Source organism: Delphinapterus leucas, chromosome 4, assembly GCF_059928025.1.
Source record: "Delphinapterus leucas isolate spDelLeu-1000000601 "Yukka" chromosome 4, BTC_Dleu_Yukka2, whole genome shotgun sequence".
In the NCBI taxonomy this organism is placed as follows: Eukaryota; Metazoa; Chordata; class Mammalia; order Artiodactyla; family Monodontidae; genus Delphinapterus; species Delphinapterus leucas.
In genome coordinates this window covers 11,614,155-11,637,933 of record NC_143132.1, presented here as the reverse complement: position 1 = coordinate 11,637,933, position 23,779 = coordinate 11,614,155, and the positions used below count along the sequence as shown (strand labels likewise).

The window sequence follows — 23,779 nt, the reverse complement described above, 5'->3', positions numbered from 1 at the left end:
CTTACCATTCCATTTTCTGACAAAGGGGCCAGATAAAATTCTCATGAATCCTGCAAGACAGACTATGTCTGTGGAGAACTCTTCAAGGACTTGGTCTACTGTAGTGTCAAATGCTACACGATTTTTATATAATTTATGATTAATTACCTAGAATAGAAAAAGATGAGTACAATCCATTTCCAACAAATTACCAAAAATAATTTAAAACTCAACCTTTATATAGACTATACTTCACCTCCTTCTGAAGATACACGTGATGTCAAGAATTAAGGAATGGACAGGATGAATATAAAGGCAAGCCCAGCACCCGCCCCAAATCCAGGCATCCAAAGAACACTTGGGGGCAGATTATGAGTGTAAATAATCTTGAAAGATACTTTTCAAAGTAACTTACTCTGGTGGGAATTCCGGCTCTTTCTGCTTTATCTAAGCCAGACACTGCAGCTGTGTTGGAGATCACAACAACAATGTGTGCAGAGCTACTTGGCTCCCTAGTGCTGTCTATGAGAGCTTGGAGGTTTGATCCTGAAAAAGGGAGAAAAGCACAGGTGAGTGAACACTTCTTTAAAACGTTTATACCATTTTGAATAGGGAATGGTCAAGATTTCTGAATAAAAATGTCTTAGAAAAGATTGGCAAAATATGTGAGGCTTTAAAATTCCGTTCCTCTTAGAATAATGGATTAGTATCTTACAAAAACATAGGCACTCCTTGTTCAAGGATACGTAATTGCTCCTGCAAAATAATATGATTTAGCATACGAGTAGAAACAGTATAACATGATTTTAAAACTGATTGATGAGGAATAAGCTGCTTAATTAAGCAAAAAAATCAACCCTCTGAAGAAGAATAAACCACTATGACCCTTATAGTAGTTTCTTTGCTTTACCATCAACTTGGGTCTGAAGTATATTGAAACCTTAAAATAGACTTGTAAAGCAATTATACTTCTGGGAAAGTTAACCTAAAGAAATAACCAGATATGCACTTACAAACTTAATGTATATTTAAAAGAATGTTCATAGCAATGTTACTTAAAACAGTGGATGGAATTCCCTGGCCGTCCAGTGGTTAGGACTCTGCTCTCACTGCTGAGGGCCTGGGTTCAATCCCTGGTCAGGGAACTAAGAACCCACAAGCTGCATGGCATGGTGCAAATAAAAAAAATAAAAAATAAAAGGAAAAAAGAATCATACTATATCCATCCATATGAGAGAATACAATGCTCTTAGGACTTTACCCCGCTGTCCGCAGAGTCAAACACAAATTTTGTACTGTTACTATTAACAATTTAAAAAAGCCTCAACTGTCCTAAGACTTTTCAACTACAAAGCTATGATTCAAAAGAAGTTGGAATTTCCATTCTGTCGTTTCTAGCTTCTCTCTCTTCAACCATCTTCCCCACACCCTCTACTTTTCCTTTAGAAGCTGCTTCAAATGCCTGAGAAAGTGGAAAGATTGAGGATGTAGAAAAGATAACACTCCTTAATGATACCTAGCCCCAGTACTGAGAGTGTTCTCACAGTCGGAAGGAGGTTTTTTTTTGGGGGGGGGGTGTGGGTGGGAGAAAAGGAAGAGCATTTCTACAGCTCTATAGTAAAGAGGAAGCCACATCTCACCTGTCCCAGATATTAAGACAGCTACTCTTGCCTTTTTTGGTTGAACAGAGACATGATTTTTCAGGGTGCCATTCTCCAACACTGATCTATTTATTTGCATGGTTTCAATCAGATGCTTGACTTTCACACGAGGAGAACCTTTGTTTCAAACACACCCAATAAATAAAAAAAGAACAACTGTGAATTAACAGTAATATGGAAAGAGAAGTGTTCTATAAAAACTTTAGAGTACTGTATTTTATTCTGAAAATAAGATATGCAAGGACTAAAATAATACGTTTGCTTTACTTATCGTCACTCATTCATACAAACTTCCTGATGGTGAACATATATAATTGCCCACTTCAACTAAAAGGTACAGCACTATATCTAAACATAAAGTGGATATGTTACTGCCTGCCAGTGTTCTGTCTCCCCTTTCCCGCAAGTCTTGCATCCACAATAGTGCTATGACCTCTTGGCTTCAAGGGGAGGCATGTGACCCAAGCAAGGCTATTCAAAGACTTGATATAGGATGTTGAGAAAGAGAGGGCCTCTCTTACTGCAATGTGAGTTGAAGGATGTGGGCTCAAGACATCTTTCCGGTATTTGGAGAGCCTGCCTGAAAGTGAAAGCCACACAATAAAGGGATGAAAGGCAGATACAGACAAAATTAACAAGCCTTGACATCTCTGTTAGAGAAACTGAGTTGGTTTTCTGTCAATCTGCCAATTTCTAGTACTGCTAACAGAGTTCTAAGTCATACACAGTACTGGTCAGGGTGCTTGCTCACTACTCCTTGAATTGGGCTGAACCACAAAGCAGAGCCTGAGACAAGGTCTTACATGCGAGGTGATTACTTTGGGAAGTGATCCTAGGGAACCAGAATGAGGATGGGCAAGAGCCAATATAAGAGTGTGTTATTAAACTGGTCACCACTGTGGGCAACTGGGGCTTGATTCCACTGAGACCCTCAAAGGAGCCATGTAGACTGTGCCTCAGAACCGCTCCCTTCTTCTGTCCCTAAAGTGGGCATTTATTCACTAGTTCTCACCCCGCTGGTCAAGGGCTGTCCTGCAGGGTGTAGTTGTGCATATGTGACTGCTACACAGAGGTGTCAGAGCCCTGCGGCAGGAATGAAGAGATGCATGGTATTACTGGCATGGGTGTTTTCATGTTACAGCTGCGTAAAGATAGTTGCCTATCAATGGCTTGAAACAGAGCAACTAAATAAGGAACAGTTACCTTCAGGACATGCAACCACTCTGCCGATCGCCCAGGCTTCTTCCTTGTGCTGCTGAATATCCTGCAGAATCTGCTGTGTCAGATCCTTTGATACCACGAGGGCAGCCCCAATCCCACAGTTAAATGTTCTGGCCATCTCTTCTTCAGAGAGGTGTCCTTCCTGCTGTAACCACGAGAAGATCCTGGGGATCCTCCAGGTCTGGGCATCTGAAAACAGGCAAGAGTTGTTCAATTAACCTATTATTGACACAAAGTATAGAAGTATGTACATATACAAACCTATGGCAATTAAAACCAGCACTGCTATTTTATAGAGGGTAAAACTATAAACGGGCCTTTCAGAAGTTTTTTTGGGATCCATTTGTACCTCAGGCATTAAGAACACTTTTCTTATCACACTTGGCCAGTATTCACGATTGAGTGAAGTTTTGTGCTGCGTTAACTAACTAGAGTCTTAGAAATCCCCTAATGAATTAGATGCTCTAATGGCTGAATTCCAGTAAAGGTCGGCATACTACCCTTTTGTGAATGTGAAAAAAAAAATCTATCCTCTAATACAACAAAAATCTCTAATAAAAGATTTTAGGTAATACCTATATAGACACACACATAAAATTCTTTTTTTTTTTTTTGGCCCTGCTGCATGGCTTGCAGGATCTTAGTTCCCTGACCAGGGACTGAAACCGGCCATTGCAGTGAAACCACTGGACCACCAGGGAATTCCTAACCAACAAGTTTCCTGAAACAGCAATCTTCACTCATTGTCTCTGTATCTCTGCCATCACCCCGCCCCCGCCACTCCAATATATGGGGGGTGGTATCCTCACCAAGCTGCTTTTTGACACTGCTAACCAGTGTCATGTTGAAATCCTTGCTCGGAGTTGATACTTTTACATGGTTTACTGCCTGATTTTGACTATTCTTTTTTTAGAAATTCTACCTCTGCCAAACTTTAAGGTGGGTGGAATATTGAGGAACAACCTTTTGGTCCCTCCTATTCTCTCTGTGATTAACTATTACTGTCTGCATATAAGTACCCAACTTAACTTCTGCTCACAAAAACACTACAATAAATACTTCAAAGATGTAAAACACTGTATTTCCACTTCCTATTCCAAATCTACTCACCTACTAAACTAGAAACTTGGGACTTCTTTTTTCCTTCTAAGCACAAAATGATTCTCCAATCTGTTTCCCTTCTCTATGCCTTGGTTCAGGTCTCCTTTATCCCCTGCACAGACTATTTAATAACTACCACTTCCCTTCCCAGCATGTTCCTGATTCCATCTTGATAGAGCTTGAGCTTACTGACCCCCTTGGAGAATCTGCTTAAAGAATTTCATCTAAGTCAATTACACGAGGACTTTATGCCTTATAAACACGGCTAATGAAGCGAGAAAAGGTGGAAAAGGGTCAGTCCTATTTTTTCCCCAAGAAGCCCCAATGATTTAAGAATTTTCTAGGTAGGGACTTCCCTGGTGGTCCAGTGGCTAAGACTCTGCACTCCCAATGCAGGGCGCCCGGGTTTGATCCCTTGTCAGGGAACTAGATCCCACATGCCACAACTAAGGGTTCGAATGCCAAAACTAAAGATTCCGCATGCCACAACTAAAAAGATCCTGCATGCCAAAACTAAGACCTGGCACAGCCAAATAAATAAACATAATATTAAAATAAAGAATTTTCCACATAATCATATGTGTGCTAACTACCCATAAAGTTTCCTTCCACAATGTATTTTTTCTCATAACGGTTTTCTGAGCAAACGTTCTTTTTAGCAATCTTACCTAAATCCACCCCAAATTTCTGAGGCAGGACTCTGGGGATGTTTTCTAGCAATCCCCCACCGGTAATATGTGCAAAGGCCTTAACATGTCCTGAACGCAGGACAGGTAACAGCGAATGGCTGTAGATTCTGGTTGGAGTTAGAAGTAAATCACCTGTATATTAGGAAGATGAGACAAAAACTTAGTCTATGAATATAAAACCAAAATATATGCAGTTTGTTCCATTCTAACTTTAAGTAATGAAAGCCTAACCCAACTAAGTGGTTGCTCAGACATTCCCAAGCCGGAGAGTTTAAATGTGAGTATGTTTACCTAAGGCCTGGCCACCACAGCCATCAGGTGCTGGAGAGGAGTACTGAAGAGAAGATTTCGCTACAATTTTCCTCACAAGGCTAAATCCATTGCTGTGAAGACCAGATGAAGCTATTCCAATAACAGCGTCCCCTTCAGTGATTCTTTCCAGGTGAGGGAGTTTCTGATCCCGCTCCATTGCACCAACGGCAAAACCGGCTAGATCATACTCTCCAGGAGGGTACATGTCAGGCATTTCTGCCGTTTCACCTCCTGGCAGAAAGAGGAAACAAGAGCAAAGAAATCACCGAATACTTATAAACCTGTCTAGGAAGTAGTGACACCAGCTACTCTTCATATGAACAATTAAACAAAAGCTGTGTTCCGCAAACATCTAAGCATGATTTCAGGGGAAATAGCGCGAATTTCCACAAAGGGTGAGTATAGCCTCCAAACATCATTATTTTTACGGGATGAATACTCAGTTGAATATAACACCATTTCTCTAGCAGTTAGTTTCAGAAATGCTTTCACCTATATTTGATCTTTACAATCACTCTATGTTCCAATGATACAGGCTTAGAGAAGTGATTTAATCAGACCTGCCTAACTCTAAATGCCCTGGCCTAAAAAATATGTCATAGTTCATATTACCACCATGCTGTGTAAAGACAGGGTCTAGGCAGGCAGATCCGAATTAGGAACTGTTCTCAAAGATGGCTGAAAGGCAAGTTTGGCTTTGGGGACATACCTGGTCCACAGAAATGGTAATATAAAATAGGTAGTTTTGTTCCTTGGTCAACCTACGAATTAATTGTGTTCAAAATTCTCATGTATGTATTTAATATTTCTGTAAACCTTGGGTACATTTTATTCTTAGTGTCATTTCTGTGGGAAAATAAGGCTTAAGTTAAGACTCAGAAAGCCAAGACCCGATCTGCCTCTGCTGCAGGGCCATAAGGAGGAAACAGCCCCCTACCCTGTCTGTCCAGGAGGCCACTGAGAGAGATGGGAGTGAAATGGTGGCTAAGGATCAGGGAGAAGATAAGGCCTGGGCAATGGTGGAGTATGAGTCTCAGTCTGGGGACCAAGCCTTGAGGGGAGGGTTCGAGGGCACAAAGGTCTAAGTTGTCCTTAGGTGGTATCATCTATATTTTACTTGCCTCGTCTTGTGACACATAGTTTGTCTCGTTAGGTATACTGGTAACCGATCATGTTTGTACATAGGGCTGAAATACATAAGAAGGTGTGATGTGTGATTAAAATGGATGATCATACCGAGGAGAGCACATCCGGCTTTTTTACAAGCTTTAGCGATTCCAGCAACAACAGCTTCAGTTGTACTGGGGTCAAGTTTTCCACAGGAAAAGTAATCGAGGAAAAAGAGGGGCTCCGCTCCTTGTGCCAGAATATCATTTACACACATCGCAACCAAATCTTGACCAATGGTTTCATGTTTATGGCACTGCTGGGCAATCTACAGAAGAATATAAACATCCACATAAGAGAATAAGCTCCAAATTATATCTTGTCAATTATCAGTGGAGGCTAACAATATTATTGACTTTTGGCTAGGTGCTCTGAACACCTAAAGACAAAAGAACACTAAGTTCCGATAAGCTACTTGGTCCGAAAGTATTCCCTTTTCTCCCCTAAGATAACCCTTCTATCTGGATATAGTCTCACCAACACTGTGTTATTAGAAACACGTAGCTATTGTAGCCAACTGTATGATTACTTGGTGTGGTTCTCTTTAGTGCATATATGTCAAGAAGGGAAAGATATGTATTTTATTTGTTTATTTATTTATGGCTGCATTGGGTCTTCGTTGCTGCACGTGGGCTGTTGTGGCGAGCGGGGGTTACTCTTCATCACGCCGCGCGGGCTTCTCACTGCAGTGGCTTCTCTTGTTGCGGAGCACGGGCTCTAGGCGTGCGGGCTTCAGTAGTTGTGCCACGCGGGCTCAGTAGTTGTGGCTCGCGTGCTCTAGAGTGCAGGCTCAGGAGCTGTGGCTCACAGGCTTAGCTGCTCTGTGGCATGTGGGATCTTCCCGGACCAGGGCTTGAACCCTTGTCCCCTGCATTGGCAGGCAGATTCTTAACCACTGCACCACCAGGGAAGTCCCGAAAGATATGTATTTGATACACAGTAAATTCTTTCACATCTTTCATAAAAGGCCTTTACTCACATAAGTGTCTGATTACCTTCAGTTTAGTTCCAACGCCGTCTGTTCCACAGGCCAGAAGAGGATCGTTGAAACCGGCTGCTTTCAAATCAAAAAGACCAGCAAAACCTCCAAGATCAACATCACAGCCTGTTGGAGAGAAAATTAATTACTTGCTGCATTTCAACAGCAAAGAGTTGATCAAGAAAGCAGATATTAAAGGGGTATACATATCCTTTTGAGTTTAAGATCATGGGTAAGAAATGCTTTTAGAGTTAGAGATAAGAAAGCCGAACACTATGAGTTTGGCTTAAATAGGGCAAGACTTACAGCAACTTGGCATTAATCTGGAACATTTTCCTCAGTAAACTACAAAGCACAAATCAATACACAATGTTTGTCACAGTTAATGAACTAGCAAAGGACAGGCCCTGACTTACCTGGTCTGGAGGTGGCTTTTGCTAAAGGCTTAATTTTCTTGACCAGCATATTTCCAGCTGCAATATCTACCCCAGAGTCCTTGTAAGTCAGGCCCCTAAAGAGTTTAAAAAAACAAAGACATCACCTAAATGCCAGGGAAGAATTATTTTAACCTTAAAATATTATTTAAAGCAGAAGATATCACTAGTGATTTTCATATCCCCCAATATGCTGGGCCATATCCAGAGATTTTGATTTAGCTGGTCTAGGGCAGGTCCTAGGAATTGAAATGTGTTTAAACAACCTCCTCAGTTGATCATCACTATTTGGAACTTCACTATTTGTAACTACCTCTCTAACTTAACTATTTCTTCCAGAAGTACTTGTCACAGGCAGTTAAATATACCAATATTTGGCCGTAATATTTCTCTGTTCAATTTTGGTATGGGAAGGAAAGGAGTGCCAAAACGGAGTCAAAAAAGTGAAAATTAAGATTATAAGGACTCTACAAAGAAATCCCTCAATAATGAAACTGAGCCCTTACTGCAATAATAGAGAACTGTATATTTCCTTATAACTAAAGACAGTAAGAAATAAGATTTAAAAAACTCTAAAAAAAGCAAAACCAGGTAATGATATTCAGTGCATCATTTCCATCTATAATAGTGCCAACAAGTTGGAACAGTACATTTAGAGATCAAGTTTATAAATGGCAATGTGACTTCATTAGTCTTGCCTTACAAAAATGACAACTCTGGATTAGTGGGATTCAGGGATACGTGAAGAAATATGTCAAGTTTTATTAGAAGCAAGGTGCCAGGGTACAGACTTGAGAGAAATGTGGCAGTTAACTCCAATAAAGTTAGCAGTCTGGGGTCATGCTTATATAGGAAACGAAGTTCTACTGGTTAAAAACAACTCTTTTGTCAGGTAGCAATTGGCACTGTAGCCTCTCATCTTGTTCATCTTTGAAGAATCAGATGAGTATTAAGATTTCAAGTCACTTGAAATAGGTTATTTCAATAGAATCTAGTCATTTTAAAATAAAAAATAAAATTTTAGCATGGTATTTTAATGTTCAAAAAAAATTCCATTATTTAACCTTAAAAAATTTGCCTATCAGTAACAATGTAACTTGAATTAAGTTGCTAAAAATTTCTCATTTTGTCCTAAAACACATTTATTTCTCATAGATGAACTCAATGAGCAATAGTAATTGTATGAGATCAAAATACCCACATTTGCAGTTAATAGTTCATTGATTTTACAAAGGAATAGTTAGTTGTATATGACAATAAATGAATCAATAAAGGGTTACAAAATACATTTCAGTAATAATATAAATGCAGTGACCAAATGAGATGGCCAAAATTTATAGTACAATCAAATAAAGTTGCAAAGTTAGACAACCAATATTTTCATCCTGAATTCTTTGACAAAATCATGAACTAAGATAAATACAACAGGGATTTCCCTGGTGGAACAGTGGTTAAGAATCTGCCTGCCAATGCAGGGACACAGGTTCGTGCCCTGGACCAGGAAGATCCCACATGCGTGGAGCAGCTAAACCCGGGCGCCACAGCTACTGAACCTGTGCTCTAGAGCCTGAGAGCCACAACTGCTAAGCCCGCGTGCCACAACTACTGAAGCCTGTGCACCTAGAGCCCGTTCTCTGTAACAAGAAGCCTGCGCACCACAACAAAGAATAGCCCCTACTCGCCACAACTAGAGAAAGCCCACGTGCAGCAATGAAGACTCAATGAAGCCAAAAGTAAATAAATATATTAAAAAAAGATAAATACAACAGTAATATATAAATATATGATAACTCAAGGAAAAAAAACCCTTCCCCCTTCTTTACTGATGAATAATTGACAACTGATTGCATATATCTAAAACGTACAATGAGAAAAAATCTTTCAACAGCACTGATCTTATTGAGCTTTTCAAACATGAGCTACCATGAAGTTTTTTCCATTTCATTTGAATATTGCTGTAACTAGTAGTTTCAATTCAAACTAAATGCAAATCAAAATCAGATCAGTCGGGCTTCCCTGGTGGCACAGTGGTTAAGAATCCGCCTGCCGATGCAGGGGACACGGGTTCGAGCCCTGGTCTGGGAAGATACCACATGCCACGGAACACCTAAGCCCATGAGCCACAACTACTAAGCCTGCACACCTACAGCCTGTGCTCCGCAGCAAGAGAAGCCACCGCAATGAGAAGCCCGAGCACCGCAACGAAGAGTAGCCCCACTCACCACAACTAGAGAAAGCCCACACCAGCAACGAAGACCCAACACAGCCAAAAATAAAATAAATAAATAATTTATATATATATAAAAAAATCAGATCAGTCTCTTAGAGTTAAGAATACAGAATGACTTAGTACAGGGTTAATGGAGTTTTCTACATCACCATTTATGCCAGTTCTGAAGCTGTGCTATAATCACCTTGGTCAGAAGTTTACCTGGGCTGCTGGAGGAAAGCTATGGCACGATAGCCAATGTCCTTCCTATAAATGGCCCCCTCAAACTTTATAGCAGCTAGTCCTTTCTTGGCTTCTTCAAGGGCTGAGATGAGATTTTCCCGGATGGCCGTTACTGTAAGGACCCTACCCCCGTTAGTCACCACTTTGCCATCTTTTAGGGCAGTGCCTGCTTGGAACACCTCTAGTCCTAAAGCTTGAGCCTCAGGAAACCCTGTAAGAGAGCATATTTGACATATCAATTGCAGTAATAATATTCTACACTGTGGCTTATAATTTCCAGAGGTTATTTTTTAAAATAAAATCTTTACTTCACTTAAATGAATCTTCACAAGAATTCTATCAGAAAGGAATTAATGTAATATTATAGTAAATACAGCCTTTCTCCTAAGAACAGTCTGTTCTGCTCTAGGGTGATAACTGTATTACTAAAACCTTGTGTTATCATAAATCTCATGTAAGAATGATTATTTCAATAAGGAAGGGAAAAAAAAGAAGCTAAGCCCTGAAAAGTTTGAAACTAGAAGCATAAAGTTATTTTCTCCTGAAAAGTTAAAAAAAAAAAATTAACAAAACCTAAACATCATGAATAAATCCTGCATTTTTTTTTTTTTTTTTTTTTGCGGTACGCGGGCCTCTCACTGTTAGGGCCTCTCCCGTTGCGGAGCACAGGCTCTGGACGCGCAGGCTCAGCGGCCATGGCTCACGGGCGCAGCCGCTCCATGGCATGTGGGATCTTCCCGGATGGGGGCACGAAGCCATGTCCCCTGCATTGGCAGGCGGGTTCTTATCCACTGTGCCAGCAGGGAAGTCCCCCCCAAAAAACTTTCATATCCCTAGTTTGTCCTTTTCCATTTCTCTTTTAGCACCATATTTGGTAATCTGTTAATACACATCTTCCCTAGGTGTTTTTGTGTTTTTGCTGTATCAAATTTTCTTTAAAACATTTTTTTTATTGTAGTTGTTTATAATATCGTGTCTTCTCTAGGTGTTTTTATTTTTTCAAAATATTTATATATTATTTATTTATTTTGGCTGCTCTGGGTCTTAGTTGTGGCATGCAGGTTCTTAGTTGCGGCACACGTGCGGGATCTAGTTCCCTGACCAGGGATCGAACCTGGGCCCCCTGTATTGGGAGCGCAGTCTTACCCACTGGACCACCAGGGAGGTCCCTCCAGGTGTTTTTATAACATAGGGGCGTTCAGTCACAGGTACTCAAGTATGTGGCGGTATCAGTAACACCCAATATTGGGGTGTCAGAAATAACTATGACACCTGTCACCCCAATCTTAGGAAAATTTCAACAATACAAAAGATCTTGATTCTATCCCTTCCCTTTCTTCATTTTAAAAGGCAATCAGCTCCTAACTGCCCAGCTGCCATGTATGGGATGCACAGGGCAATGGACTTACTGTCTGGGTAAGACAGTAAATAGGGTGTTTGTATCAAACACAGTATTGGGGTATTAAGGGAGGCCAAATGACAGCCTGCTAGGGATTTGAAAGGTCTGGTGTTGGCCTTATCGTGCTGGAACTTATTTAGCATTTTAAAACACTGCTTTATCTAACATCATTTAACTAGATGCCTCACCTCCTCTAAGGAGAAACAGAAGAGAAGGCTATACTTCTGAAACTTTTAATTCTGCCATCAAAGTGACCATGGGGTGCACTGCAAACTGGGGGGTTAATTTGTGATCATTCAGAGATCAAGCCCTGAAATTTTCTCCTTGATGTAATTTATATTAAAGTTCCTCCAACTCTCATACATTCCTATTATCTTCCTGGCTCTTGGAGGATGGATGAGAAAAGCAGCACTGGGTGATTCTCTGGAAACTTAGCTAGGCCCACTTAAGTCTTCGCTGTGCAGGAAGAGAAACGGACGGCAGTTCTTTAAATACAGTAATTTTGGATATCTGGACACCCGTATCCAACAAGCAACATGCTTATGTTAGAAACCCCTAAAAGGTTACTGATGCCTCTAAACCCTTAAAAGGAACACAACATTGAATGGGACAAAGGCCTACTGTGGTACTGGTCACTTATCACATTGCAATCCAACCTTTTGTTCTCTGATATTCACCTGTTATCTCTACACCTTTGGTGTAGTCTCCTGGATAACCTTTACTTGCCATGACCACAGTTACGGCAGTGCGGTTGTCAAGCCAAACAGGCAGAGATGTGCAGAGCAGGCCATCTAAGGTAGACTGAATCACTTCATAAAGGTCACTTTTAAGAAGTGGGAGGATCACCTGGAAAAACATAATCAACATGGCAACTGAGAGAAATTTCAGTTGTCCTTAGACATTTTATTCACTGGGATACCAGAACTTGCATATGTTTCTCAAAGGTAATTATTTCAAGGCTGATAAATCCTAAGATTAAAACAGCACACATATTCTACAAAGTAACACTTTATATTATTATCTTTATTACTTACTTGGCACTCTGGATCACCAAAACGGCAATTAAACTCCAGAACTTTTGGGCCATCCTTGGTCAGCATTATACCAGCATAGAGGATACCTTCGTTAAAAAATGGGAAAAAAAAAATCTATAATGAAGACACTGTATTGTGACTATGAAAATCAGAATATAAACTTATAGTACTGAAAGTTTTGGAATGGCTGTAACAAATGTTATAACAGTGGTCAATTAAAAAAAGAAAATGGTGGGCTTCCCTGGTGGCACTGTGGTTAAGAATCCACCTGCCAGTGCAGGGGACACGGGTTCGAGCCCTGCTGGGAAGATCCCACAGGCCGCGTAGCAACTAAGCCCATGTACCACATCTACCGAGCCTGTGCTCTAGAGCCCGTGAGCCACAACTACTGAGCCCACGTGCCACAACTACTGAAGCCTGGGCACCTAGAGCCCGAGCTCCACAACAAGAGAAGCCACCGCAATGAGAAGCCCGCGCACTGCAACGAAGAGTAGCCCGTGCTTGCAGCAACTAGAGAAAGCCGTGTGCAGCAACAAAGACCCAATGTGGCCAAAAATAAATAATAATAAATAAATTTATAAAAAAAGAAAATGGTGCAAACTTACTTTATAAATAATGTCCACAATGACATCAATATGCTTACCTGTGTATGGCACACCCTCCTGCTGCATGCCATCCACTGTCTTCTGAAGAATAGTATTTTTAATTTTTAGCAACAAATCCTTAGAAACCTAGGGAACATAGAGACTTATTTAAATGTAACTGGTATTTAACTGAAAAAGTCCTCGCCCACACTGAGGCTCCTTTGTATACTTATAGTATATTCTATGCATACCTCATTAGCCTATAAATTGAGAATCTAGAGTTCATAAATTAATTGTAGAAATTATTGCACATGCATGCTGCAACTAAGAGTCCACATGCTGCAACTGAGACCCAGTGCAGCCAAAATAAATAAATAAACAATTTTTTTTAAGTAAAAAATATATATAAATAAAATCACTTTTACCAAATGGTAGTTTTAATACACAAAGTCTAAAGTAAACCCTGTTTGGTTTTTAATCTTTTACTTAAGAAAAATGTCTAACAGGCACCATATTATTAGCACAAACAATTAAAACTATCAGCAGTGGAAGGAAATGGGTGAGTTTCTGAAGTGCTAATCTAGTTATGATATGCTCAGTGCATATTTTTCATAAACACTGTCAAGGAATTGTTTGGAAACATGCTCTATCCGTTATGAAGTAGAAAGACTAGAAGAACAAATGGTAGTCTGACCTGGTTCTCAATTCACCATACCCACTCTTACTGAGCACTTGTGTATAGGGCCCTGGATATCCAAAGATGAATAAGGAGGGGCTAGAAGGGTCTGTTCAATCGATACTTAAGTTAGTTCCTCAAAGGCTTTTAGGAAAGGTTAGTTTTAGAGTAAGACCAGAAGAGACACTTTTCATGTAACAGGAAAACCAATTTGCTGATCAGTACTATCATTTACAGAAAAAAACCAAAGTGTCTAAGAGCTCTTTGAGAAGACCAAAAAATGACTACTGAACTTCAGCTGAGCCTCTGTGAAGTACCTGAGGTGCTGGACAATAGGCTCCCATTCCCCCTGTGTTGGGGCCCTGATCTCCCTCCAGCAATCGCTTATGGTCCTGTGCTGGGGGCATAGGGGCCACAGTCTTTCCATCAGTGAAGCACAGACACTGTAGAGAAAACAAACGGTCCACTTAACCCTAAATGCCAAAAAGTAAAAAAATAATTTAATAAGGAGAACTATATGTACCTTAACTCTAATTAGAGGAGAAGTTTTCTTTTTTAAAGTAAAATGATTTAAAACATAAATAACCCTAAGTTTCCTAGATAATCAAAAGATCCTGTATACTCTGTTCTGAAGGATCTGTAATTTTTGAGCTAGGTTGGGGGGGGGGGGCGCTACTCTCAAAGTAAAAAATTTCAACCTTTCCCCTGTTTAAATAATGGGTGATATAAATCCAATTTGCCTACTGCTACACCGGGGATGATGTAAGTCCAATTTGCCTACTGCTACACTGGGGATGATTAAAAGAAGATAAATTCTTCGGACTTCCCTGGCGGTGCAGTGGTTAAGAATCTGCCTGCCAATGCAGGGGACACAGGTTCGAACCCTGTTCTGGGAAGATCCCCCATGCTGCGGAGAAAACTAAGCCCATGTGGCACAACTACTGAGCCTGTGCTCCAGAGTCTGTGAGCCACAACTGAGCCTGAGAACCACAATCACTGAGGCCATGTGCCACAACTACCGAAGACTGCACACCTAGAGCCCGTGCTCTGCAACAAGAGAAGCCACCGCAATGAGAAGCCCGCGCACTGCAACAAAGAGTAGCCCCGCAGCTCTCAGCAACTAGAAAAAGCCCGCGCAGCAACAGACCCAATGCAGCCAAAAATAAATAAGCTTATATATTTAAAAAAAAGAAGATAAATTCTTTTTTCATTTGTATCTGAAATACTAAACGTATACAAATTCCTGTGTAACTGCTCAGTTTATGCTCTTGGATGAAGCGACCAGAGTAAACCAAGCCTTTTATGGGATCATAGGTCAGATAACACAGCTTATACTCTGTAAAAGTCCAAAAGATGAATATACATACAGACACCTCTTCTCCTTCAAGAAGTTCTTCAATGACAGTTGTTTCTCCAGCTTCTCCAAAAGCTTTATCCTTATTGTCGATAAAAACAAAACAAAGAGAAATAAATTATAAGCTTTTATTATTTACTTAATTGGCTGTTGTCATTTTGCACCATTTGTATTATGAACCAACGCACTAGTATTATAATTTCTCTTTCTCTCTCTGAAAGCTGCAAAGGAACATATATGAATGTTTCCTATTTTTATTTTATTTATTTATTTGTGGCTGCATTGGGTCTTCATTGGTGCACACAGGCTTTTCTCTGGTTGCCCCGAGTGGGGGCTACTCTTCATTGTGGTGCGCGGGCTTCAGTAGTTGTGGCTCGCGGGCTCTAGAGCGCAGGCTCGGTAGTTGTGGTGCGCGGGCTTAGTTGCTCCGCGGCATGTGAGATCTTCCCAGACCAGGGCTCGAACCCGTGTCCCCTGCACTGGCAGTTGGATTCTTAACCACTGTGCACAAGGGAAGCCCGAAAGTTTCCTATTGTCAGAGTTGCAATGATGTAGAGTTAGCACTGGTACAGACGAGATGAACACATCATTTAAACTCTTCCGGGGATCCAGCTTTCCAGTTTCAAATAAGGTTAACAGAAAAACAGATGTGTTCATCATTACCATTTAACTCTTATTTCTGACTTATGTTTGCTTACAATAATTATACTAATGTCTGTGAAAACAGATTTCCACAAGGGGGAGAAACCCACAACAACCAAGAAGGATCATAAAAAGCTAAGTATATTAATTCATTGCTTCACTTTTCTTAGACCTGAGACACAAAGGATAAATACTTTTTTTGTCCTCATGGATTGTTGAGTATTTATTTATATGTTCTGTAGTCTGAGGACTTTCTACCTTTCAGAGCAGACAACAAAGGATGCTAAACAGAACTTACTTGCAAAGAACAGAATCATAGTTTAGCCATCAGTGTAGATGTGTAATAACCCTTTTATAGAGATGGATTATAATACATAGTACTATGAAAAATAACTGTTTGCTATACGTTTTCCTTGCCTTGAGGAATATTTGTAAGCTTAACAGTATTTATTTATCCAGTGTGACTAGAAAATTATAAACTTTTTAAGAGGGATCAACTTACCTGCATAATCTCCTGTACAGCTTTGCAGGCCTCTTCTTTGCTCTTTGCGACAACTACCCCTTTCCCAGCTGCAAGACCACTGGCCTTCACAACCAAAGCAGGGAAGTCTGCACTGTGAAGACAGAGTAAATTTCAATATCCAATAAATCTTTAAGATTCAAAAGTTTAAAATGCTTTGGCATTGTGTAATAATATGCTATAGCAACAACTGAAAAGCAGAAAAAAAAAAAACTGCTAACACCATTTTGATGTACTTCCTGCCAGGATTTTTTTTCCTATGTATTCCTTTATAGTTGTGGTCATATGGTACATACAGTTTTGCTTTTCTCACTTATCATGAGATCATATAAGCAAAATCTTTGGGGGAAAACAGCACTTGCATAGCATGAATATGGAATGACCTTTTAAGATACAATACAAAGTAATGAATCATGCTCTCCTTCAAGTAAAAGATGTAGCTGTAGGGCTTCCCTGGTGGCACAGTGGTTGAGAGTCCGCCTGCCAATGCAGGGGACACGGGTTCGTGCCCCGGTCCGGGAAGATCCCACATGCCGCGGAGCGGCTGGGCCCGTGAGCCATAGCCGCTGGGCCTGCGCGTCCGGAGCCTGTGCTCCGCAGCGGGAGAGGCCACAACAGTGAGAGGCCCGTGTACCGCCAAAAAAAAAAAAAAAAAAAAAAAAAAAAGATGTAGCTGTATAAGACCAATATAAGCATGGATACACAGATCATTTCTCCAAGTACACATAAGAAACTGTTGTTGGTAGTTTCTTCTGTTGAGTAGAACTGGAGATCTAGAAGGAGACTTACCCAAAGTAAGTAACAAAATTGTTACTTGGAAGGTATCTGGCTACTAGGGAATAATAAAATTCAATGTAGGATGAAGAAAAAACAAAGAATGAAACTGACCCAACTAAAAAGAAAACATACCAGGTAAAAAGGAAAAGTGTCAACAAAAATAGGGGGCAAAGGCATGTATCTACCAACATTCATTTATTGCTCAATGTTCTCCATATAATAGAGAACAGGATGTTTAATTTTAAGATTTAGGATTGAACAGTGGTGGCAGAAGGCCAAGTGATGATTCCTCACTCTAGTTAATTATTGATGAAAAAAATCACTATCCTTTATGTGGTAAGATGCCACTGTGTCAATTTGGCTAAGAGGGAACACCTATACAACCAAATGTATCCTTTTCCCCTAGAAACTATTCAGCAACAAACATTAAAAAATTTATCTTAAAAAAAAAATTATCTTTCTGCAAGACCGCAAGAGTAAATCCCATTTTATTTTGATGTTGGAAAAAGGCAGTCTACATCCTATGAGTTTTCCCCTAGAATTATCTTACTATAAACTCGTAATATAAAAGTGACCCGTATATTCAAATATCATATAACAAGTGCCCTTCACAGGCTATCTTCTATTTACCTCATAATGAAGCAGCAGGCTTCTTCAGCTTTGGTGAAAGCTCTCCACTGTGCAGTTGGGATTCCATGTCGGTCCATAAACTCTTTGGCAAATCTCTTGCTTGACTCTAACTGAGCTGCTTCTGCTGTAGGGCCAAAGCACCGCACTCCTGCAGATGTCAGGCTCCCAACAATTCCTAGGGATGGAAACAAGCAGCCGTAGCCCAGCTCTCTGCAGGGCCTTTTCATTCTGAAGAATTAGGATCAGGCTAAATATACATTGAAATGAGGCAAATGGCAGAGAATAACTACGTTTTTCATGTTTTATATAGGATATAAACAAAATGCTACTGACACATGATTCAAATCCAACAAAAATCATGTGTGATATTCAAATATATGGATTATTAAATAGACACCAGAATAGAGCAGAATAAAAACAAAATATTTCCTACAGCTGCAAATTTGATCTCTCATTCAAATTTAGTCTTATTATTCATACTACTGATGCTTGGGGGGGGGAAATCCTAGAATCCATAAATTTCAAGAGGGTGAAAGCTTTTTCAGTGTATTATATTAGAAATCCTCATCTGTAAAATGTATTAGATGAGATGATCTCCAAGCTCCTGTTAGCACGGTGTATACCATAATAATAAACAGAAATGAACTTTACCAGCAGCCAGAGGTGCCTCTGGTCCAACAACTACAAATTCAATTTTCTCATCTTTGCAGAACTGTGCAAGGGCAGTGTGATCACTGATTGAGATGTCTGTGAAAAGAAAAAAGAAACAAACCCACCTTGTTTATAAAAACATTCTTTAAGTTAACTGTCTATCTGAAATGCAAGTACTATACTTTGGTATGCCTATTAATTGTTGGTTTTCTTTTACTGGTACAGATGGGTTTCACCATGAGAAATTCAGAGCACAGTACATCAGGCTAACCAACAAAGCTCAGTTCTCTGCTTTGTTATCACTACAGTGATAGCAGAGAACTGAGTAAGTTTTCCAAGAGCTATACTTTCTTGACTATGGTGTTCATGTTGCCAGTGTTGATTGTAAACAAAAAAGTGTACCAGAGAATATACTCAGAAACTGGTCTTTTAAATGTCATTCATTCAAGATTTACTGAGAACTGCTATATGCCAGATACTGCCCTAGTCACCAGGTTAAGATGTAAACACAAACAGGGTCCCTATATTTAAGATGCTTATATTTCACTGTGGGAATGTTGAGTTATAAATATCCAAGCAAAATAATACAAAGTGTGAACAATTAGGCAAATCTGATGTGAGGTAAACTGGGAGGCTATTTCTGATTAAGCCAGAAAGGGTCTCTGTGCAAAGACGTTTAAGCTAAGAACTGAAGGATGACTTTTAAGACCTAGCTCACTTCTCCAATGTACAAGCCAGGTAAATTTTCTTTCTTGATGGGAGTTCTAAGTAGTAGTAGGATCAACCATATATTAATCATGAGTAGGTTCTATAGGCGCTCTTCTGCTACACTGTTATTTGGGCCACCATTCTTAAGCTGGCTGAAGTCTCTGTACATATGTGGTATTTGTGATGTGTAGGGGATAAGTGCAGAAAAGGCAGAGTTCTCAATCTACAGGAACTGCCTGAGTGGGATAAGGATGGAGTACCATGCACTCTGGGTTAGTAGCTGCAAACACAACTGGGCTGAACAGAGCCAACTACCTCAGCACAGCAAAGGGTGGCAAGAGGAAGATGACACACCTAACCTGTCACTACAAGTGATAGCAGCCTCATGACAATATTGGGAGATTTTCATGGGCTGGTCTGTATAACATCAATTGCATCTAGATAAAATGTGCCATTTCTTTAAAAAAAAAAAAAACACAATACCTCACTCCTAGAGTTAAGATCCCAGGGAAGCGGATATTTTCTTATCTTTTTCTTATTATTTTTGCTCCTATGTACACAATTATCTTCTCCCAGTTGGTACCTTGCTGGGTCTATGTTCTCTCCATAAATATTATGTGCCACGTAGGGTACTAGGCACATTGCACACAGTGCAAAATAAGACAGGAGACACGGGACTTCCCTGGTGGTACAGTGGTTAAGAATCTCCCTGCCAATGCAGGGGACACTGGTTCGAGCCCTGGTCCTAGAAGATCCCACATGCCGCGGAGCAACTAAGCCCGTGCGCCACAACTGCTGAGCCTGTGCTCTAGAGCCCGTGAGCCACAACTACTGAAGCCTGCGCACTTAGAGCCTGCGCTCTGCAACAAGGAAATCACCGCAATGAGAAGGCCATTCACCGCAACGAAGTGTAGACCCCGCTCGCCACAACGAGAGAAAGCCCACACGCAGCAATGAAGACCCATCGCAGCCAAAAATAAATAAATAAATTTATTTAAAAAAAGACATGCGACTTCCTTGCCCTCATGCAGTTTACATTCTAGAGCTTATGTTCTAGGAGGGAAATGAAGATAGGAGACAGACAAAAGTAAAAGAAGATACAGATAATAGTTCATGATTGAAAACAAATGAATTGGGGGGTGAACATGCTTTACTTAGAAACTTTAGGAAAGTCCTCTTTGAGATGGTAACATAAGTTGAGACCTGCATGATGAAGAGCCAGTCATGCTGGGAGTGAGAACAAAGTCCAAGGCAGCTCTGTTGGGGATACTGGCAGGACTGCAGGGATAGGGCACAGTGAAAAGAAAACAAGGGCTATAAAAGATCCGCCTGGAAAGGCCGGCAGAGGCCAGATCACAGAGGGTTTCGTAAGGACAGGAGTTTGAGTTTTATGCTGACTACTATGAGAAGTCACTGAAGAATTTAATGCAGCATAAGAATCAATCATCTTTTCCTATTTACCAGTGGAAGAGATGAAGGCTGAGATCTATTATGGAGTAAGAATTGCCAGAACTTACATTTAATAGCACTGCTCAGTTTTGCATTCCCCAAAATACACACCAAAACACCTTTAACCTATATTAGGCATTTTGTAACTTTTTCAGTGGACGTGTTTTGTAAGGTTTAAAATAATCTAAGGTAAGAAAATGATACACTCTGAACAACAGGATACCTTAAATTACAACATATGGCAAGTATTCAAATTACCACATAAATTTCTGGGTTAAAAAAAGCATTCAAATCTGAACAGCAATTGACCTTTATAAAGAAGAGATGTGAATGACAGTTTTATCATTTACAATCGTTCACTTTTACTTCAAAAAAATGATTACCAGTGTTCGAAATCTTTTCAGAGCAGGCAGTGCCTGCATTTCCTGGGGTAACTAACACTTGTTTGACATGATTAGACTGTGCAAGTTTCCAGGCCAGAGTATGTTCCCTTCCTCCATTGCCAATTACAAGTACTCGGGCTGCCATTGCTCAGTCTGCAAAGCAGGAATTCAGCAGGAAAATGAAAGCTGCAGAAAGAAAACCACAGTTGATAGTTTAGAATACATATACTTTAGAAACCACGATTTCTAAATATGATTTAAGTAGTTATTTGTAATCATACAAATAACATTTTATCCCAGCAATTTATTTGTGAAAAACTAGGATTCATAATTTGAGAAATATGACTGTGTACTCTTAAGGATTAGAGCAGTACTTTAAAGCTCCTTATTGCATTAAAGCAAAATCTATGAACAATCACCCTTCTTTGGGCTTCACTTTTATTTATTTATTTTGGCCGTGCTCGGTCTTAGCTGCGGCATGTGGGATCTTTGTTGCGGCATGCGGAATCTTTTAGTTGCAGCATGCAGACTGCTAGCTGCGGCATGCATGCGGGATCCAGCTACCCGGACCAGGGATTGAACCCTGGCCCCCTGCATTGGGAGGGCAGACTCCCACCCACTGGGACACCAGGGAAGTCCCTGGGCTTCACTTTTAGAAGATTTAAAAATCATCAAATCTCAGTTAAAAATGAAAATGTTTTAACTTTAGACGCCAAATTGAAAATAACTGTTTTTAAACCTTTAGTCTTATAAATAATAGACTTTAAAGTTACAATAAATTCAAAGAAATGTTTAAGACTAGAGCCCATAAAGGGTCAAATAGTAAATATTTTCTGAGGGCCATATAGTCTGTGTTGCAATTACTGAACTCTGCCACTGTAGTATGAAAGCTGCCTTGGACAAGAGACAAATGTGGCCTGGCTATGTCCAGTAAAAACTTGCATAAATAGGCAGTTGGCTGTAGGTCATAGTTTGCCTACTTCTGCTCTAAGTAACAGGAAGCTATCAGAGGTTTATAAAGCATAACTGTGGCTGTGTTTCCATAAAACTGTATTTATGGACACTGCAATTTGAATTTTGTATAACTGTCATGTGTCACAGAAACATCACTTTTCCTTTTCTTCCCACAAACATTTAACAATGTAAAAACTATTCTTATTTGGTGGACTGTACAAAAACAGGTAGTAGGAAGGATTGGCACAAGAGCGTAGTTTGCTGACCCCTATTTAAGAAGTTAGTGCAATATGCCAGAAAATTGGTAGAGAAGGCAAAAATCAAATTTGAACACGTCTTGCTTAGTTCTGGCATTTGATCCTGGGCAGGATAGGCAACTATCTCTCAAGCTAACAGTGTGACCCTGGTTAAGTTCTTACTACCTGCAATTCAATTTCTTCACATCTTAAAAGGTGGAATTAAGAGAATTTGTCTTATGAGGCCTAGTAAGAATTGAAATGACATTTATAAACAATTAGTACAATTTCTTACACTCAGCAGTAGTAAATGCTAACCTGCTATATTTTATTTATTACTTTTGCCAAATTGATGCTTTAGGGAGAGAAAGAAATTCTAACAAGAAAAAAAAAAGCCAAAGGAATGAATAACTTGTCACATTCATTTACTAATTTTCAGAAGACATGTAATTATGTAGAAGGCAAACTGATAACAGGAAAAACTGAAATCAGTTACTTCTCGTGAGATGCTAGCATTACATGTTTAAAGAAAAATATAATTTGCTAATATAAAGAAGATTTTTTGAGCACTAACTTCGTGCCAGATGCTATTCTAAATGCTTTTCACGAATTACTTCACTTAATCTTAAGAATTCTGTGAGGCAGATAGGATTACCATGCCCGCTTTGCAGATAAATAAGTAAGGCTCAGTTAGGTTATGTAACTTGCTGCAGGTCACATAGATAAGTGGGGATGTAGCCTGGATTCCAACGGAACCAATTTTGCTTCAGATACTCTTTAACACTTGAAAATATGAGGAAGAAAAAAATTACTAAATTATCATCTCGGAGAAAAACACTATTTTAGCTTACTGGAAAAGACTTGCTGCGTGTATCGACATATCTGAAATGAACGTATCTTTAAATTTAGAGAAAACATTTATGTTTAGTTTGAATAAGAGGGTCAGTGAAAGGAAATTATCCTGATTACTGCCGCGGATCTCTGAAACAGGATTAGGACTCAGCCTGAGGGAATCTACACCCAGGAGTGGCTAGGAGGCCGCCAGCCAGAGTTGCCTAGGTTTGAGTTAAGGAGTTAAGACTTCCTAGCTGGGATACCTTGAGGGACTTAACCTTCTTGGGCCTCAGTCATCTAAATGGGTAACACGAGGAGAATTAGAGAGCCAGGAAAAGCCATTTCAAAGGACTTGGTGAATTGGGACTTCCCTGGCGGTCCAGTGGTTAAGACTCTGCGCTTCCACTGCAGGGGGCCTGGATTCCATCCCTAGTCAGGGAACTTAGATACTGCATGCTGTGCAGCATTGCCAAAAAAAAGAAAACAAAACAAAACACAAAGGACTTGGTGAATAAAATAAGGTGGAAACCAACTACAAAATGGGACTAAGTAATCTGCTAGAGACAAAGGATGCAAAATAAGAAAATATGCAATTTAGGTGCATGACCTAAAAAACCTAAGAAAAGCAGAGAGATGCAAAAAGGCCCTGACATCTTACAAAGCAGAGAAAGTGATAGATCCAATGTAAACCTCAGTTAAAACTGAAAAGCACATGGCCAACCCTCACCCACTGCGATTAAAAATAAGAGGACAATCCCTACCGCCAAACCAGTTCCTACAGTTTCATCCAATTCCTGATAGTAATCCCCAAACCAAACCATAAAAGTACTTTCCTGAAAAGCGGAGGAAACTTACCCACGGACCCAAGGCTGTCTGGGCGCTCGCACTTAGACCCTCGCTGCGCACTCTGAGCCCACTCTCCCGCCGCGCGCCGGAAGTCGGCCGATGGGATC

At 40.1% G+C, this 23,779-nt stretch overlaps 1 protein-coding gene across 5 annotated transcripts in view; it reads right to left on the bottom strand.

The window, feature by feature from the left end:
• GART (phosphoribosylglycinamide formyltransferase, phosphoribosylglycinamide synthetase, phosphoribosylaminoimidazole synthetase) overlaps positions 1-23,779 on the bottom strand; it is a 26,852-nt gene extending 3,073 nt beyond the window's left edge. The window contains exons 1-20 of one of the 5 annotated variants that reach the window (XM_022552855.3): positions 23,682-23,779; positions 20,803-20,988; positions 18,263-18,358; positions 17,612-17,786; positions 16,187-16,298; positions 15,056-15,124; positions 14,006-14,131; positions 13,072-13,159; positions 12,429-12,514; positions 12,072-12,240; positions 9,975-10,206; positions 7,526-7,620; positions 7,126-7,235; positions 6,200-6,398; positions 4,943-5,194; positions 4,631-4,783; positions 2,844-3,050; positions 1,620-1,757; positions 395-525; positions 6-147 (exon numbers count right to left, since the gene is read on the bottom strand). In XM_022552855.3, coding sequence (XP_022408563.2) covers positions 6-147; positions 395-525; positions 1,620-1,757; positions 2,844-3,050; positions 4,631-4,783; positions 4,943-5,194; positions 6,200-6,398; positions 7,126-7,235; positions 7,526-7,620; positions 9,975-10,206; positions 12,072-12,240; positions 12,429-12,514; positions 13,072-13,159; positions 14,006-14,131; positions 15,056-15,124; positions 16,187-16,298; positions 17,612-17,786; positions 18,263-18,358; positions 20,803-20,947 — 2,725 coding nt within the window. In that variant the 5' untranslated portion in view covers positions 20,948-20,988; positions 23,682-23,779. Of the gene's footprint in view, positions 1-5; positions 148-394; positions 526-1,619; positions 1,758-2,843; positions 3,051-4,630; positions 4,784-4,942; positions 5,195-6,199; positions 6,399-7,125; positions 7,236-7,525; positions 7,621-9,957; positions 10,207-12,071; positions 12,241-12,428; positions 12,515-13,071; positions 13,160-14,005; positions 14,132-15,055; positions 15,125-16,186; positions 16,299-17,611; positions 17,859-18,262; positions 18,359-20,802; positions 20,989-23,681 lie in introns of those variants that run through there. The other 4 variants (XM_089910286.1, XM_089910287.1, XM_089910288.1 and 1 more) reach the window with 4 other exon arrangements.